Here is a 19,010-nt window from a genome sequence, read left to right as displayed (position 1 = left end):
CTACACCTGCATTGCTTGCTGTTTGGGGTTTTATGCTGCGTTTCTGTTCAGCACTTTGAGATATCAATACATTTGATTTGATTTGATTTTAGAGAACATTACACAAATCTAACTGTTTGAACTTTTAGGAAAGGTTCTGTCAAAGCAATGAAATACGAATATTATTTTGTTTGGTCAAGTTCCTTAAATGTGAGTGTTCCCTAAACCAAGCAACTATCCTGCACCATTCCCAGAAAGTTGTATGATGAAGCGTTAAATGAACAATTTATTTTCAGGCATGAAACTTCCCTCATGAAGTCAAGAGCAAGGCCATTTGTAGCTATGGGCAACAGCAAATTCAGTCTACTCAGATCTGATTTAACATTTGCCTGTGCTATTTCACATAGCAAATAACAATCGCTTGAATAAAATTATTAACTTCATTGCCAGTTATCAATGTCTTACATTATACCCTAATTCCCCGCGCGGGGTAAAAGCAACCAATAGGTTTGCGACAGAGGGAGAGGTCCTATTTAGGAACCGGGCACTTCAAGGTAGTTCAGATAGCAATACTACGCGCTACATAACGCACGGGATCTCTTCTAACCGGTGGAAAATTGTCACGGTTTACATTCGATTAATTTTTTTAGGGTCTGTGATTGCAAACTTGACATTTCCCCAAATAAGAATTATTAGGTTGAAAAGAAATGAAAGGGTTGCAAGTGCAATGTCTTTACTTTCTTGTGTTAAATTCAGTATTGTCTGTCTCGTCTTTGGAAGAGGACCACTCCGTTCATACCCTTGGTGAGTAGCTAATCCATGAAACTACTGTTGAGAATTACTATTCTCCGTTTTGTGATCTGATTAGAAAACATTGCATTTGTGCCGCTAAAATGACATTGTCTGAAGAATCGAACTTTTCAGATTATTATAAATGTAATTGACAGCCTTTAGATACTGTCACTTAAATAATGAGGCTGCATCAAATTTCTGGGATTTTGTGATGACGTAGACTAAATTGTTAGTATAGGATATGACCTCAAGTATTCGACTGAACGCCCATTCATTCATGCGCAATTTGAGTAAGGTTACTATAATTAGAGATTCAAAAAATTCCTAATGTTGATGTATATTGGACATAAAAGTAGACAAAAGATAATGAACAAAAATAAAAATGCAACATGTGTTGGTCCCATGTTTCATGAGCTGAAATAAAATATCCCAGAAATGTTCTATATGCAAGAATATTATTTCTCTCATTTTGTGCAAAAATGTATTTAAATCCCTGTTAGTGACCATTTTCTCCTTTGCCAATATAATTCATCCACTTGACAGGTGTGGCATATCAATAAACTGATTAAACAGCATGATCGTTACACAGGTGAACCTTGTGCTGGGGACAAAAGGCCACTTTAAAATATGCAGTTTTGTCACACAACACAATGCCACAGATGTCTCAAGTTTTGAGGGAAAGTGCAATTGGCATGCTGACTGCAGGAATGTCCACCAGAGCTGTTGAGTTAAATGTTAATTTTTCTACCATAAGCCGCCTCCAACGTTGTTTCAGAGAATTTGTCAGTAAGTCCAACTGGCCTCACAACCGAACACCACGTCTAACCACACCAGCCCAGGACCTCCACATCCGGCTTCTTCACCTGCGGGATCGTCTGAGACCAGCCACTCTGACAGTTGATGAGTGTTTCTGTCTAATAAAGCCCTTTTGTGGGAAAAAACTCATTCTGATTGGCTGGGTCTGGCTCCCCAGTGGGTGGGCCTATGCCCACCCATGGCTGTGCCCCTGCCAGTCATGTGAAATCCACAGATTAGGGCCTAATGAATGTATTTCAATTGACTGATTTCCTTAAATGAACTGTAACTCACTGAAATCGTTGCAATTGTTGCATGTTGTATTTATGTTTTTGTTCAGTATAGATAGGCTGCAGAAACTCAAAAGTTTTATACAAAACTTGATGTAGGTCTTCTGCAATTTTGAAGTAAGACATAGATGTAGTCAGATTGCATATGAATACAAAGGCTATGGTCTATTTATTATTCAAAATATAACATATTTGTGTCTGCTTTAACCGTCATGGAATGCAACCTCCATTCATTGCAGTGCAGTAGCTTAGTGTTTACCTATAGCCTTGGCCAAGGAGTCCGCTGACCCACTGTGAATGCAGCTACTTTTATACCCTGTGTGATTTGTCAGAGCTAGAGGAACAAAGCTGGGAAAAGCTGTGGTTTCTATGGGGTCTGTCTGACCAACTGAACCCTAGTAGCCCCCCTGGTACTGAGGGGCCTGTGCAGTCAGGCATCCCAACCACCACCAGTGTGATTTAAGATTAGAAATAGCAGCATGGATCAAAACATTTTATAATCCATAGGCCTACAGCTACTTTCCATTGTCTTGCATTCTGCCTGTCTGGTTTATGGTCCAATTAATATACAAATATTTCTAAAGCCAATGTGTTGTGTTCACATTCCTCTCTTAGATAATTTAATGGACAACTTCAAGGACTTGTTTCAAAAGAACGATGCCACTCCTCATGCCTACACCAAATTCTCCCTCCGGAAGCCTTTGATGCCAGAAGATGACATCTGTTACATCATCCCCAGAAACCCAGAGTCTCTCAAAGAATGCACTTTCAACAGCACCTCTAAAACTTTCCTTGTGATCCATGGCTGGACAGTAAGCCCCTCCAACCTGTAGCAGCATGTCTGTGACATGAAGTCCTTCACAACTATTGCTCAAGGGCTTGGATTCCCCGTCATTAACAAAAAACATTTGTGCTTTCTCTCCGCTGCAACAGGTGAGCGGCTTGTTTGAGAGCTGGGTGGCCAAACTGGTGTCAGCGCTATATGAGAGAGAGCAGGATGCAAATGTGATCGTGGTGGACTGGCTGCACACAGCCCAGAACCACTATCCTGTAGCCGCCCAGGACACCAAGATGGTGGGACAAGAGATCGCTCACTTCATTGACTGGCTGGAGGTTTGTACGATGACTCAACTTCCAAGTCACTGCTTTGTTACATAGGTAACAAAGTACAAAGATTTACTGTAAATTGTTTCTATTAGGGATGTGACAAATGGAAACATTTTCTTACGCTTATACTGCATTTTGTTTGTATCAGTTTTCCATTTAAAACGATTTAAAAAAACATTAAATTCCATGTTAATTCACAATGCAGAATAATGGTCCTATTAAGTATGTACAGTGGCTTGCGAAAGTATTCAACCCCCTTGGCATTTTTCCTATTTTGTTGCCTTACAACCTGTAATTAAAATATATTTTGGGGGGGTTTGTATCCTTTGATTTACATAACATGCCTACCACTTTGAAGATGCAAAATATTTTTTTATTGTGAAACAAACAAGAAATAATACAAAAAAAACAGAAAACTTGAGCATAACATAACTTTTCACCCCTTAAATGTTCCCCTTAAACCACTTGAGTGTTGCTTTAGCATTATGCTTAGGGTCATTGTCCTGCTGGAAGGTGAACCTCCGTTCCAGTCTCAAATCTCTGGAAGACTGAAACAGGTTTCCCTCAATAATTTCCCTGTATTTAGCGCCATCCATCATTCTTTCAATTCTGACCAGTTTCCCAGTCCCTGCCGATGGAAAAACATCCCTACAGCATGATGCTGCCACCACCATGCTTCACTGTGGGGATGGCGTTCTCAGGGTGATGAGAGGTGTTGGGTTTGCGCTAGACATAGCATTTTCCTTGATGGCCAAAAAGCTCAATTTTAGTCTCATCTGACCAGAGTACCTTCTTCCATATGTTTTGGCGAACAGCAAACGTGTTTACTTATTTTTTTCTTTAAGCAATGGCTTTTTTCTGGCCACTCTTCCATAAAGCCCAGCTCTGTGGAGTGTACGGCTTAAAGTGGTCCTATGGACAGATACTCCAATCTTATCTTTGGTCTCTTTGTTGCCTCTCTGATTAATGCCCTCCTTGCCTGGTCCGTGAGTTTTGGTGGGCGGCCCTCTCTTGGCAGGTTTGTTGTGGGTCCATATTCTTTCAATTTTTTTTTAAATAATGGATTTAATGGTGCTCCGTGGGATGTTCAACGTTTCAGATATTTTTTTAGAACCTAACCCGATCTGTACTTCTCCACAACTTTGTGTCTGACCTGTTTGGAGAGCTCCTTGTTCTTCATGGTGCCGCTTGCTTGGTGGTGTTGCAGACTCCTTTCAGAGCAGGTGTATATATACTGAGATCATGTGACAGATCATGTGACACTTAGATTGCACACAGGTGGACTTTTTTTAAATGAATTATGTGACTTCTGAAGGTAATTGGTTGCACCAGATCTGATTTAGGGTCTTCATAGCAAAGGGGGTGAATACATATGCACGCACCACTTTTCAGTTGTTGTTGTTTTTTATTTATTTTTTACTTCACGTCACCAACTTTAATTTCCCGTCACCAATTTCGATGTCCATTACATGAAATCCAATTAAAAATCTATTTAAATTACAGGTTGCAATGCAACAAAATAGGAAAAACGCCAAAGGGGATGAATACATTTGTAAGGCACTGTATGACCGCTAGGGCCGGGCAATGAATTTCTATCTACGGCAACCCTTTAGGGTAGCTAGATGTGGTGCTTTCTACTAAATGTAAGTTGCGATATTTAATTAACTATAAAGTACTTTTTTTAAGGAAAGAGTGATCAGGCGGCAGGCTAGGATTGACAGTTTTTGTTGCGTAGTGATGGAAGTTAGTCCCACTTCAGAAGTGGCAATACTTTACAGCAGTAGCGGTGTATGGGTAAAATCACTGGGGAAGCCAAGCCCCCCCCCCCCCTCCAAAAACCCATATGACAACCTATGTGTTGTGATAATTGCATTGTATGCTCTATAACCCGTTAGTTCATATGCCTTGACATCGTGATATATAGGCCAAGGCCGAGACAATAAGACATAGTGGCAGAATAAATTCAACCACACATCTGTTTCATACCGAACCGGAGAGCAACATCTGTCCGGTGAAGTCCACAAAACATATTGCATGTTAAATAAAGGTAAACATTTTTTTTTTTTAAATACATGTAAATGTAACAAACAGTTACATGACCTACAGTATGGTCAAGCAAGGTAATGTTTCTGACATTTTCGGACTAATTAACAGCTATTAATTTAGAACCATGGAGCGTTACCGCTATTCCAGGACCATTTCAATATCATCTAATCACCTCTGCTTAGTCTAATACAGTGACAACTAAAAGATACCAAAAACGATTTAGTGCAATCAACGTCAGCTTAATATGAGGCTGTCCATGGTACTGATGTATTTGAGCGTGCAAGTGGAAAAAAACATGTTGACTCACCCTACTTGTAGAGAAACGCCAATGCCATCCTCTTTCATGTTGCCTAAACGGTCTATGACTCTGTCTTACAGTACATGCTTTTAGTTTTTGTTGTCCTCAGTTACCTGGCTAAAATACTTGATCGTTAGCCTAACTTCCTTTCATGAGCAACAATACGCCAGGCCAGCTAGTTAACATCAGCATACTACAACTTCCTCCCTTTCACAATGTATAAATTTATGGTTGGATCACAATCACAGTAATAATCATTGGCCAGTATGGAGAATTAAGTAAAACCACAAGTCCAAAACCCTATCTTATCCATTGCTAATTTAGGAAAGGGACGATTTTAGCTAGTCACCGGAGGACAACAACACAACGAGATGCAAAAATTCTAGTTTTTTTCTGTCAATAATGACGTTTGGCCTGTGATGGGATTGGTCTGAAGCCAAATCCAAACTGGCTTCCCTTTACACTTGTTTGGTGCGCCAGGACCATTCACATCTGAGCTCACTTAGTTTAGCTCAACGCTGATTGGCTATTATTTTATATATTTTTTTATGAAGGGAGGCCAAATACTTGCTGGCTTCTCTTTCATTCAATGGTATAGGCAGCAACATTGTCATACTCTTTCTGACCAGACAGCATCAGGCTACACATACTGAGATAGAAGGGCGCTGTTTAGTTTGCTCAGATGCTTTCTCTGGTGAGATACTTGCAAATTGAAATACATTTATGAAACACAGAGAGACAAAATAAATCATTTGGTTTTTATTTTTTTCTTGGTCAAAACATTTTTGGAGGGGGAAGCCTGGCTTCCCTTGGCATCCATGAATACATGCCAACAATGTTGCCTCTAAACTGTTCGTGCGCAGCCCCGGGACTGCAACGGGACTGCCATGCAGAAAAATCAGAGAAACACGAGATTGAACTTCACTCAACTTTCTAGAGCAGTAGTCACCAACCAGTCGATCACCTTGTGTCTAGAGGTCGACAGATTAATCGGAATGGCCAATTAATTAGGGCCGATTTCAAGTTTTCATAACAATCGAAATCGGTATTTTTGGGCGCCGATTTGCCGTTTCCCCCCACCTTTATTTAACTAGGCAAGTCAGTTAAGAACACGTTCTTATTTTCCATGACGGCCTAGTAACGGTGGGTTAACTGCCTTGTTCAGGGGCAGAATGACAGAGTTCACCTTGTCAGCTCGGGGGATCCAATCTTGCAACCGTACAGTTAACTAGTCCAACGCAATAACGACCTGCCTCTCTCTCGTTGCACTCCACAAGAAGACTGCCTGTTACGCGAATGCAGTAAATTGCTAGCTAGTATTAAACTTATCTTATAAAAAACAATCAATCATAATCACTAGTTAACTACACATGGTTGATGATATTACTAGATATTATCTAGCGTGTCCTGTGTTGCATATAATCTGACTGAGCATACACGCATACAAGTATCTGACTGAGCGGTGGTAGACAGAAGCAGGCGAGTAAACATTCATTCAAACAGCACTTTCGTGCGTTTTGACAGCAGCTCTTCGTTGTGCGTCAAGCATTGCGCTGTTTATGACTTCAAGCCTATCAACTCCCGAGATGAGGCTCGTGTAACCGAAGTGAAATGGCTAGCTAGTTAGCGTGCGCTAACTAACCAGCATTATGTTGCTGGTTCGAGCCCAGCGAGGAGAGGGACGGAAGCTATACTCTTACACTGGCAATACTAAAGTGCCTATAAGAACATCCAATAGTCAAAGGTTAATGAAATACAAATGGTATAGAGGGAAATAGTCCTATAATTCCTATAATAACTACAACCTAAAACGTCTTACCTGGGAATATAGAAGACTCATGTTAAAAGGAACCACCAGCTTTCATATGTTCTCATGTTCTGAGCAAGGAACTGAAACGTTAGCTTTCTTACATAGCACATATTGCACTTTTACTTTCTTCTCCAAAACTTTGTTTTTGCATTATTTAAACCAAATTGAACATGTTTCATTATTTACTTGAGGCTAAATTGATTTTATTGATGTATTATATTATGTTAAAATAAGTGTTCATTCAGTATTGTTGTAATTGTCATTATTACAAATAAATAAATAAAAATCGTCCGATTAATCGATATCTGCTTTTTTTGGTCCTCCAATAATCGGTATGGGTTTCCGCATTGAAAATCGCTGGGTAGGCAAACTGTTGCCATTTTGAAACATTTAATGTGTCTGAAGGTACAAACTCTGCCTTCTCAGTGGGCCTACAGAGCAAATCAAGTGCACTATAGGTCTACCTCTGGCCAATCGGATGGCTCAAATGACTGTGTCTGCAGTGACATAGCAGACATAAAAGAAAGCTACAGCAAAGTTGATATTGTAAGATTTCAACATGTCACCTCCTGGTCTGAAGGCCAAGTGGATAAACAGATTAATGTCAAGCCCTCTTTTTTTTTGTCTCATGGAATGTAGGCATATATTGAACACCACACATTGGCTGTTACTGTAGGCTAAATGATATAACAGCTATTTCCATGTTAAAATGTTATGGGATGCATTTTCTCAATTGTTGTTGATGGTAGGCCACTCTGGTAGGCCTACATTATGAGCAAATAGCCACAGTAGCCTACATGGCCACTGTTAAAACTGTAATTTAAAGAGGATATAGCCTCAATTTTCACAGTAAATGCCCACTGGAAGTTGCACAGAATTTTCAGAATGTTCAAGTTTGCGCTCAGCAGACCTGAAATTTGCTCAGTGCTTTAATTTATTTTTGAGGGAACATTACACGCCACTTACAGACAAGTAAAATGCCTTCCAGAGAAGGTTTAAAAAGCTGTGGTTTGGCCTACCCTAACATAAACGAACATGCCATAGCCGAAGCGCTTTCAAGGGGCCACACACCATTATATCTGAAAAGTGTAATCGATACAGGCTATACCAGTAGCCTATTGTAATGTCCTATTATGAGACAAAAACACCCCCACCCGCCCAGCAACGAAGAGGAGCTTACCCCATGCTCACAAGACTGGCCCGAAGATAGCTCTGTATCCTGGCGACATCGGTCCCATGAATAGCCTAAGCCTAGATATTATACATACAACAGACCGAAGACTGAACACACACTCTTGTCATTAGCAAAGAGAAAGAGCAGGCAGGCAGAACCGTGGCCATATGTTTTACTAATCTGAATCTCGCAATGTCTTAATTGTCTTGCATGCCTCGCAAATTCACCTAAGTAGCCTAAAGTTCGCCTCTTCCTGTCTGGTTTATTTCAATTCGGCAACTTTCCCCCAGGCCTTTTACAGCTGTATAGTCTAGTTAGGCTACAACACGGAAGATAATGTTTTGTGATAACTGCACTGTGATTTAAATTGTGAGTTAGGGATTTTTCTTAACGTTAAGGATCCCAACTTTGTTTTAACTTTTAAATGTTCACACTCCTAGTTTCTATGGCAATGAACTTGACACTTTACTCCAATGTGTTTTATAGGAGGCAACCAATATCCCTCTTGATAACCTCCACCTCATTGGCTACAGTCTGGGTGCTCATGTGGCAGGATTCGCTGGGAGTCACGCCTCTAATAAAGTGGGCAGAATAACTGGTAAATATAATGTCTTATAGAGAAACAAAGACCAGATAATAGCACTGTTGCTAATCATTAGTTGCTTCTTTGGCCTGCAAGAACTTTCCTTCATAGGGCTTTGGCTTGTTCCACTACTCACTGATTGGCCCCCTTCTCTTTACAGGTCTTGACCCAGCCGGGCCAGACTTTGAGGGAGAGCATGCTCACCACCGCCTGTCCCCAGATGATGCTCACTTTGTGGACGTTCTTCACACCTTCACACGGGGCTCTCTGGGCTTCAGCATCGGCATCCAGCAGCCTGTGGGTCATGTGGACATATACCCCAATGGAGGCAGTTTCCAGCCAGGCTGCAATCTGCAAAACACCCTGGAGACTATTTCAAAATATGGTCTCTTTGGTGAGAATCACATCTAGATATTTTTCTGTGTCACTATAAAATTGGTGACATATTAGACATACACTTAGTGCACAAAATATTAAGGATACCTTCCCAATATTGTGTTGTAGCCCCCCCTTTGCCCTCAGAACAGCCTCAATTAGGGTTGATACACAAGGGAAACTGTTGAGCATGAGACCCAGCAGCATTGCAGTTCTTGACACAAACCTTGCACCCACTACCATACCCCGTTCAAAGACACTTACATATTTTATCTTGCCCATTCACCCTCTGAATGGCACATATACAAAATCCACGTCTCAAGGCTTAACAATCATTCTTTAACCTGTCACCTCCCCTTCATCTACACTGATTTGAAGTGGATTTAACAAGTGACATCAATAAGGGGTCACAGTGTTCACCTGTATTCACCTGATCAGTCTATGTCATGGAAAGAGCAGGTGTCCTTAATGTTCTGTATACTCAGTGTATATAACAACACTCACAATCACTTTCCACACAATGACTCTGTTGTTAATTTGGGTACTGATGTATCATTGGCTAAGGCAAGACATGTAATTCTCTACTTGTAACTTACTTGAAGATGGCAGGGCTTGTGAACAATAGGGTGGTGAAGTCAGTACAACAATATAACAGAAGTTGCAGTAACTTTGCAGCTAGTCGCTTATCTGTCTTCACGACTAACATTGTAGCTGTCAGCCTGACAAAGGCCCATTCATTACTGTTAAAACAGAGGCCCCCAAACATCACAGCTAGAGAGAATCCCTTCAGAAGGTCACCAACAACATAACTCTTATTGTAGGGCCCCAGATCAAGGTTGATATTACTATCTATAATGGTAATATTAGGGAAGGAAACTTTCTGCTTTAATTGAGAATCTCAACTCTGGTTTTTGAACGTGGACCAGTAATGCAACTATACCCTTTATGTTCACAGCCATCACTGACATTCCCAGATGTTCCCATGAGCGTTCCATTCACCTGTTCATCGACTCCCTGGTCAACGAGCAGGAGGCCAGCATGGCATATCGCTGCGGGAGCAACGATATGTTCGACCGCGGAATGTGCCTCAGCTGCCGCAAGAACCACTGTAACACCGTGGGCTACAACATCAGAAAGATACGCATGACACGCAGCATCAAGATGTACGCCAAGACCAAAGACTCCATGCCGTTCAGAGTCTATCATTACCAGCTGAAGATCCACTTCTCCAGCAAGGTGGACAGGTCTGAGATGGAGCCTTCACTGACAGTCTCTCTGATTGGAACCAAAGGAGAAGTTGAAGACCTCAAGCTGACACTGTGAGTACCTGCTCCAACAGGTAGTTAAATCCTAAACCATACAACAAAGCACATGCTATATCAACATAAGACACCATTTATCACATTTATAATGACATAAGTCTTTATGGTCTGTAGCTCAAGTTTTCGTGCTACCCTATTCTATGATTAGAGGTAAATTAGTTGTTCTTGTGAAGTGAGGTGACATTAACCTGTTGAGCATCTATGCACTTTCTCATTGGCAGAAAGGAGAAGATAACGACCAATAAGACCCATTCCTTCCTGTTGGTAGCGGAGAAAGACATAGGTGACCTCCTGATGGTAAAGTTCAAGTGGCAGGAGTCTACTAACTGGTCAGCCTCGTCCATGCTCAAAATGGTGTCATCTTGGTGGTCAGGTGACTCTGCGGTTTTTGAAGTGGAGGTTCACAAAATACGCATCAGAGTCGGGGAGACACAGAAAAAGTGAGTTTTGAGAGGCCTAATTTCTTTTAAAATCATGAAATTAAGACAATTGGCATCCATAAAATCATCAGAAATATGAACGTTTTGAAAAATCTGCAGAAATGGACTGTATGATGTATTCTGTGTGATGCATATGATGCAAAATGCATTATACCGGCCGTATTTCTGTAATTTGAAAGTATTATATATCTTGAATTTGATTGCTGACATTTAAAACATTTTGGCACTATACCAACGATGGGCTAATAGTTTTTGTGTGGAATTTTCCTAAAAAATGTTAAAGTAGTTGACTTGACCTTTAATATTCTATTCTTGTTTGACCCTTTTCCAGGATGTTGTTCTGCATTAAAGGTCCTCATGCCCTCAGCTTACAACAGGAAGTGACATTTGTAAAATGTAAAATTAATAGAAAAAAACAAACATAAAAAAGGTGATACATTTTTTTTTTTTTTTTTACAGCTATTTTTTTTCTTCCTTCAATACTTTTTTCCTGCATTATTGCCAGATCCATTGACACAAATCCTGTTTGTTTTACAGAGTTAACCTCAGGAATCGCTAATATTGAATGTATGGAGCAACAGGCAATTGCCCTCCTTCCACTGCCAAAGCACTTAGAAAAATAATTTATGCAGCTGTAAAGGATTTTGTCATTCAAACATTTCCACCTTGTATATAGTGTACAGAAAAGTGTTATTACAAATGTGTGAATATTTGTATTTATTTATTTTTTAAGCACTGCTTTTGTGCCACATCAACTACGATGTGGTGCTAAAGGATAGTGAATGCCATCGTCTTTGATGATTTTCTGGCAACCCCAAAGAGATGGTTCTTATACAAAGTCGTTGGTGCCTCTGACTGACAGCGACCCATAGACAGAATGAGAAGAGGCCTCGAGGTACCTGCAGTTAAAACCTCATGTGTTGCCTATGTTATGCTTAAACTGACAGAGCATTCACCTTTGTCGTCCTCAATACTATGTGATTGTAGGATCGGACTCAGTGTGCCTTAAAATAACTTATTGTCAATAAACTTGTCTTATCCTACTGCATGTATTTGTTGATACTGTATGTTTTTTTCATAGTTAGTTGTATCTTTTACATGGTCTTTGAGACAGTAATATTGTGAGGTCCGAAATGCAAATTATTCCCGATAACTTTGATTATAGTCAAGCTCTTGAGCAATAATGCATTGACTGCTGTTTTTATACAAGCCTTTACACTACATATCAGTGGGATAACCGTTATTACAATGTTATACAATATTATACCTTTTAAAACAAAAATAATAATTACATCAATTTATACAGAACCCTTACCTCTGTTTCATTGCAAGTGCCTATGTGATGTATTTAACTGACATGTCCATGGTTGCTGCTGAACTATAACCCAAATAATGTTCATTTAGCTGTGGATGCCATTTTATAACTGAACAGGTAGCTTCTCTGAAATAAGTCAATGAGTGGTTCTTGTAAAGTGAGTCGACATCAACAATAGAAACATGACAGCCTTCCTCAGAAGACTGCACAGTTTACTTTGCATCATAGTTTAAGTTACAGGTAATAATTGGCAGGTAATGAGGATATTAGAAACAATGTTATTGTGATCATTTCTAAATGTCAGACTATTCAACAGCACTGAGTAGGCTAATTATAACAAATATGATATATTTTGAGATCGGTATTGTAAATCATTGTGACTCATTTAATTTCTGCGTGTTCTATTGAGCCTGTATAAAGGGGGAGATGAAACACTTTTGCACTGAAAACAGGGAGGAGGTTACTAAGGTGGTTACTTGCTAAGTGCACCATGTGTAAAAACCATGTTGGCATATACTTCTATGGTACAGAATATTACTATATATATATTTTTTTTTACCCTCTTTTACCTCTGAAAGTATATCTGCACTCTGTTTATACCTGTAAATACTGTATGTGACTATATACATATTTGAATAAATTGGAACTGCTATTTTGAAGTGGAATGAGTGCTTTAATGGAAAGATAGTTGTAAACATGAACATTTTTCCAGGATCCTCCTTAGAAATGCTATAAAGTAGAAACCCATTCACACATCCAAGCAGAGATAAACAGACAATATCATTCAATAATACACAATCTACATTCAATTTCAGAACATCTAACAAAGCTTCCAGTGACTTCCCGCTCCTTAATCTTATCCAAGTAAGGGGTGGCAGGTAGCCTAGTAGTTAAGAGCATTGGGCCAGTAACCGAAGGTCTCAAAATCCCCCAAGCCAACTAGGTGAAAAATCTGCTAATGTGCCCTTGACCAAGGCACTTAACCCTAATTGCTCTTGTAAGTCATTCTGGTTAAGAACGTCTGCTAAAAAGTAAAAAGGGATAATCACATCTTTTTACTGGAATCTTCAACAATAGAAACACAGCCTTTCCAATGTTCAAAAGGGGGCTTTTGACGATATACAGATTAAAACCAACCTTTTCCGGTGGATTGACTATGGAACCCTATTTAAATGATCCTCCTTTTTAAATGAAGCCATACAGAGTTGGTTAAAATTCCAATTTCATCCTCCAGAAGAGGCAGAACAAATATTACAGCAAATAATGTCACTAAACTCTAACTCGTAAAATGTATATGTTTAACTTAAGGTTGAGAGGTTTGACAACTATGCCGCATAAAATAAAATATGTTTTATGTCCCAGTACCATAGCATTGGGTTTATGAACTGCTATACAAAACAACAACTGACGCATCAATCCATGCTTCTCAATTTAAACTATTATATAACATTCTTGGCACAAAAATAATATGGGGCATTGAACAGTCAGCCTTGTGCAGACTCTGCCAATCAATAGATCATCTATTTTGGTACTGTCCTTCTGTGGTTTGCTTTTGGAGTCAGGTCCAGAAGTGGTTGTAAGTCATAGTAAGTACATGTTCTAACCGACATCCCAAAACTATAGTTTGTTAACAAGAAATCTGTGGAGTGGTTGAAAAACATGTTTTAATGACCCCAACCTAAGTGCATGTAAACGTCAGACTTCAACTGTATATACACAACCGTTCAACTTAGAAATGTCCTTGTTTTTGAAAGAAAAGCTATTTTTCCCCATTAAAATAACATCAAATTGATCAGAAATACTTGTTAATGTTGTAAATGACTATTGTTGCTGGAAACAACAGATTTTTTATGAAATATCTACATAGGCGTACAGAGGCCCAATATCAGCAACCTCACTCCTGTGTTCCAATGGTGCGTTGTGTTATCTAATCCAAGTTTATCATTTTAAAAGCCTAATTGATCATTAGAAAACCCTTTTGCAATTATGTTAGCACAGCTGAAAATTGTGGAGCTGATTATAGAAACAATAAAACTGGCCTTCTTTAGACTAGTTGAGTATCTGAAGCATCAGCATTTTTGGGTTCGAATACAGGCTCAAAATGGCCAGAAACAAATAACTTTCTTCTGAAACTCATCACTCTATTCTTGTTCTGAGAAATGAAGGCCATTCCATGCGAGAAATTGCCAAGAAACTGAAGATCTCGTACAACGCTCTGTACTACTCCCACAGTTGACAGTGCATGTCAGAGCAAAAACCAAGCCATGAGGTCGAAGGAATTGTCGGTAGAGCTCCGAGACAGGATTGTGGAGAGGCACAGATCTGGGGAAGGGTAACAAAAAATGTCTGCAGCATTGAAGGTCCCCAAGAACCCAATGGTCTCCATCATTCTTAAATGGAAGAAATTTGGAACCAACAAGACTCTTCCTAGAGCTGGCCGCCAGGCCAAACTGAGCAATCAAGGGAGAAGTGCCTTGGTCAGGGAGTTGACCAAGAACCTGATGGTCACTCTGACAGAGCTCCAGAGTTCCTCTGAGGAGATGGGAGAACCTTCCAAAATGACAGCCATCTCTGCAGCACTCCACCAATCAGGCCTTTATGGTATAGTTGCCAGACGGAAGCCACTCCTCAGTAAAATACACATCACCGCCCGCTGGGAGTTTGCCAAAAGGCACCTAAACACTCTCCGACCATGAGAAACAAGATTCTCTGGTCTGATGTAACCAAGATTTAACTCTTTGGCATGAGTGCCAAGCATCATATCCAGAGGAAACCTGACACCATCCCTACGGTGAAGCATGGTGGTGGCAGCATCATGCTGTTGGGATGGTTTTCAGCGGCAGGGACTGGGAGACTAGTCAGGATTGAGGGAAAGATGAACGGAGTAAAGTACAGAGAGATCCTTGATGAAAATCTGCTCCAGAGAGCTCAGGACCTTAGACTCGAGGTCACCTTCAAATAGGACAACGACCCTAAGCACACAGCCACGACAGCGCAGGGCTGGCTTCGGAACAAGTCTCTCAATGTCCTTGAGTGGCCCGCCAAAGCCCAGACTTGAACCCGATCGAACATCTCTGAAGAGACCTGAAAATAGCTGTGCAGCAATGCTCCCCATCCAACCATCCAAGCTTGAGAGGATCTGCAGAGAAGAATGGGAGAAACTCCCCAAATACAAGTAGCTTGTAGCGTCATACCCAAGAATACTCTATGCTGTAATTGCTGCCAAAGGTGCTTCAACAAAGTACTGAATAAAGGGTCTGAATACTTATGTAAATGTGAAATTACTTGTCTTTTGGTATGTAAAAATTGCTTGAAATGTATCAAAATATGTTGTAGACAAAATAATGAAAAGTGCAGTCTGGTAGCCTCATTAAACAGAAAAAGTTGAACAAGTCATTGAATGTATAGATTATTTATTTACTGACTTGAGACTTGACTTGAAAAAACGGGTGACTCTACTCGATTGACTTGCTTTAGAATGCATGACTTGGACTTGACTCGAGACTCAACCAGTTCGACTTGGGACTCGAATTGAGACTTGAATGATAGTATATTGATCCCACCCTTGACATCCTCCAACCTATCAGAGTTCTTGCAGTATGAACTAACATCTTGTCCATCCAATCAAATGATCAGAGAATTAACCTATTACTGAAAGCACAAGCTAGTGTGGTGAGAAGTTGACTTAAAGAGAAAGACAATAGTTTAACTGTTTTGAAGAAATACATTTCTTAAAAAATTAAGAAGAAGCAGCAGAGAGATATATTTCGTTGTATTTTAAAAATTCTTAATTTACCCCTTTCACTTTACTTAACTAATGCAGCTAATTTAGCCTACTCAACAACCTGACTGAAACAGAGAGGAATGCTATTTGTGTTAGCTAGCTGGCTAAGGCTTTCCAACACTGCAACTCTTCAAAGTCAAGGTAAGCTTTCGGTTTTATAAATGTATTGCTACCTGGGCCCGCTGTGGTAACTGCTAAACTGCTTGCTGTACACTGTACTGTGTAATTGTACACATGGCTTGGATTGTGGGTTTACTAACTCGTTAGTTATAGTTTAATGACTATAACGTTAATATGGTGACAACGATGTAGGCTGTGTAGCGGTTAGTGGTTTTGGTATGAAGGTTTGGCTTGGAGAGGTTTTTGTGCCTAGTCACGGACAGCTGTTGAGTTATAAACTGAAGTCCACAAGTGAAGGAAAAATGTGAGAGAAGGAGAGCGCGTAGATGTGAGAATGAATTATACAACGAGCAAAGTGATGATGCTGTATGTGGCTGCTATGAAAGTGAACTATGTGTGCAGGTGATCAGGGGAGTATTCATTCAGTCGGTTCTGTTACAAAACGTTTCTTAAACGGAAGCAAACAGAACGAAATGGGAAAGGACCGACCTGAATTTGTCCAATAGAAACTATAGTTTTAGTTGCAAAACTGAACGTTTTCTAACTGCTTTGACTAATGATTACACCCCAGATCAGATAGATACAGGCAAGAGTGTGCAAGGCAGAATTGAATGTGAATGTGATTACTCCAATTTGTCTCTAGACCTGTGCACCTACGTTATAAACGTTCATTTTTAGGCTAGGTTGTAGCAACCTCATGATGGGTATTGGGCCAATTCGAGTATCATGTAGTAGCCTAAGCCTATCGATGTTACATTGAGCTGGGTGAAGGGAATATGAATGGCAGTCATCCAATATGCTGTAATCGAAATAAGGCCATGCTCATAAAAAAATGTGTCGCTCTCCCTAATCTTGAATGGCACCAACTGCCACTGTTGGAGCTACAGTGGTTACTCTGGGTCACCCATGTCCAGGGTACGTCCACACAGGCACACGGTGCTGACCATCACGGCAGACAGAGTCATGATGACCAAGAGAATGGCCCACCAGTGAGTCTGCAGAAGACAAGAGCACAACAAGTCAAACACTCACCCACTTTAGTTCCAATCTGCTATTGTCAGCTGTTAAATAGTCAAAACACCACTGCAATTTACTTTAATTCACATTGACTTGACGTGTTCTGTTCTTCAAGAACCCATTTGTTACAGTCAACTAGAATTTGTTATGTGTCACACTCATTTGGATGGAACCAATGGGTATGCAGTAGCCGATTCATCTGTGGTATGGAAACACTACTATTGCCATTTCACAGCCTAATAACCATTAACTGGCATGGCTCCCAAACCAATTGTGTGAGCGGTAAATCTAAGCACTAGTAGGTGTCACCATCTCACTAACTCAACATGACGCACCTGAACAGATCTTTTAAATCCCTGTGGGCATTCCTGATTCGCTGCGCTTTCTAGCGAGACCAAAGCTCAAAGCCAACTGAGGCTGGAACATCTGAACGAAGAACATCAACAGAGGAAGCTTTCTATTGTCATGGCCAAGTTTTGAGAATGTTTTGAGAATGATGCAAGTATTAGATTCCACCAAGTTTGCTGCTTCAGTGTATTTTTGTTGTTGTCAGATGTTACTATGGAATCCTGAAGTACAATTACAAGCATTTCATACGTGTCAAAGGCTTTTATTGACAATTACATCAAGTTGATGCAGAGTCAATATTTGCAGTGTTGACCCTTCTTTTTCAAGACCTCTGCAATCCCTGGCATGCTGTCAATTAACTTCTGGGCCACATCCTGACTGATGGCAGCCCATTCTTGCATAATAAATGCTTAAAGTCTATCAGAATTTATGGGCTTCTGTTTTTCCACCCGCCTCTTGAGGATTGACCACAAGTTCTCAATGGGATTAAGGTCTGGGGACTTTCCTGGCCATGGACCCAAAATATCGATGTTTTCTTCCCCGAGCCACTTAGTTATCACTTTTGCCTTATGGCAATTATGGCAATTGTTAGTCACCAAACTGTTCCTGGATGGTTGGGAGAAGTTGCTCTCGGAGGATGTGTTGGTACCATTCTTTATTCATGGCTGTGTTCTTAGGCAAAAATGTCAGTGAGCCCACTCCCTTAGCTGAGAAGCAACCCCACACATGAATGGTCTCAGGATGCTTTACTGTTGGCATGACACAGGACTAATGGTAGCGCTCACCTTGTCTTCTCCGGTCAAGCTTAATCCCGGATGCCCCAAACAATCGGAAAGGGGATTCATCAGAGAAAATGACTTTACCGCAGTCCTCAGCAGTCCAATCCCTGTACCTTTTGCAGAATATCAGTCTGTCCATGATGTTTTTCCTGGAGAGAAGGGACTTCTTTGCTGCCCTTCTTGACACCAGGCTATCCTCCAAACATCTTCGCCTCTCTGTGCGTGCAGATGCACTCTCACCTGCCTGCTGCCATTCCTGAGCAAGCTCTGTACTGGTGGTGCCCCGATCTTGCAGCTGAATCAACTTTAGGAGACGGTCCTGGCGCTTGCTAGACTTTCTTGGGCGCCCTGAAGCCTTCTTCACAACAATTGAACCGCTCTCCTTGAAGTTCTTGATGATCCGATAAATGGTTGATTTAGGTGCAATCTTACTGGCAGCAATATCCTTGCCTGTGAAGCCCTTTTTGTGCCAAGCAATGATGACAGCACGTGTTTCCTTGCAGGTAACCATGATTGACAGAGGAAGAACAATGATTCTAAGCACCACCCTCCTTTTGAAGCTTCCAGTCTGTTATTCAAACTCAATCAGCATGACAGAGTGATCTCCAGCCTTGTCCTCGTCAACACTCACACCTG

The 19,010-nt window shown here is 40.6% G+C and overlaps 2 protein-coding genes across 4 annotated transcripts in view; one reads left to right on the top strand and one right to left on the bottom strand.

Moving 5' to 3' along the window:
• The first annotated feature begins 514 nt into the window (after positions 1–514).
• Positions 515–12,991, top strand: LOC139377416 (lipoprotein lipase-like). Its single transcript, XM_071120474.1, has 9 exons — positions 515–783; positions 2,472–2,668; positions 2,790–2,969; positions 8,778–8,889; positions 9,035–9,268; positions 10,205–10,568; positions 10,793–11,011; positions 11,343–11,441; positions 11,549–12,991. The coding sequence occupies exons 1-8, from the start codon at positions 687–689 to the stop codon at positions 11,434–11,436; spliced, it is 1,497 nt and encodes a 498-aa protein (XP_070976575.1). The 5' UTR covers positions 515–686; the 3' UTR covers positions 11,437–11,441; positions 11,549–12,991.
• Positions 12,979–19,010, bottom strand: part of LOC139377194 (disintegrin and metalloproteinase domain-containing protein 10) — a 58,742-nt gene continuing 52,710 nt past the window's right edge. The window contains exon 15 of one of the 3 annotated variants that reach the window (XM_071120231.1): positions 12,979–17,225. In XM_071120231.1, coding sequence (XP_070976332.1) covers positions 17,121–17,225 — 105 coding nt within the window. In that variant the 3' untranslated portion in view covers positions 12,979–17,120. The other 2 variants (XM_071120375.1, XM_071120303.1) reach the window with 2 other exon arrangements.

Source organism: Oncorhynchus clarkii, chromosome 1 (assembly GCF_045791955.1).
Source record: "Oncorhynchus clarkii lewisi isolate Uvic-CL-2024 chromosome 1, UVic_Ocla_1.0, whole genome shotgun sequence".
NCBI lineage: Eukaryota > Metazoa > Chordata > Actinopteri > Salmoniformes > Salmonidae > Oncorhynchus > Oncorhynchus clarkii.
This window is presented reverse-complemented; position numbering and strand designations above follow the sequence as displayed.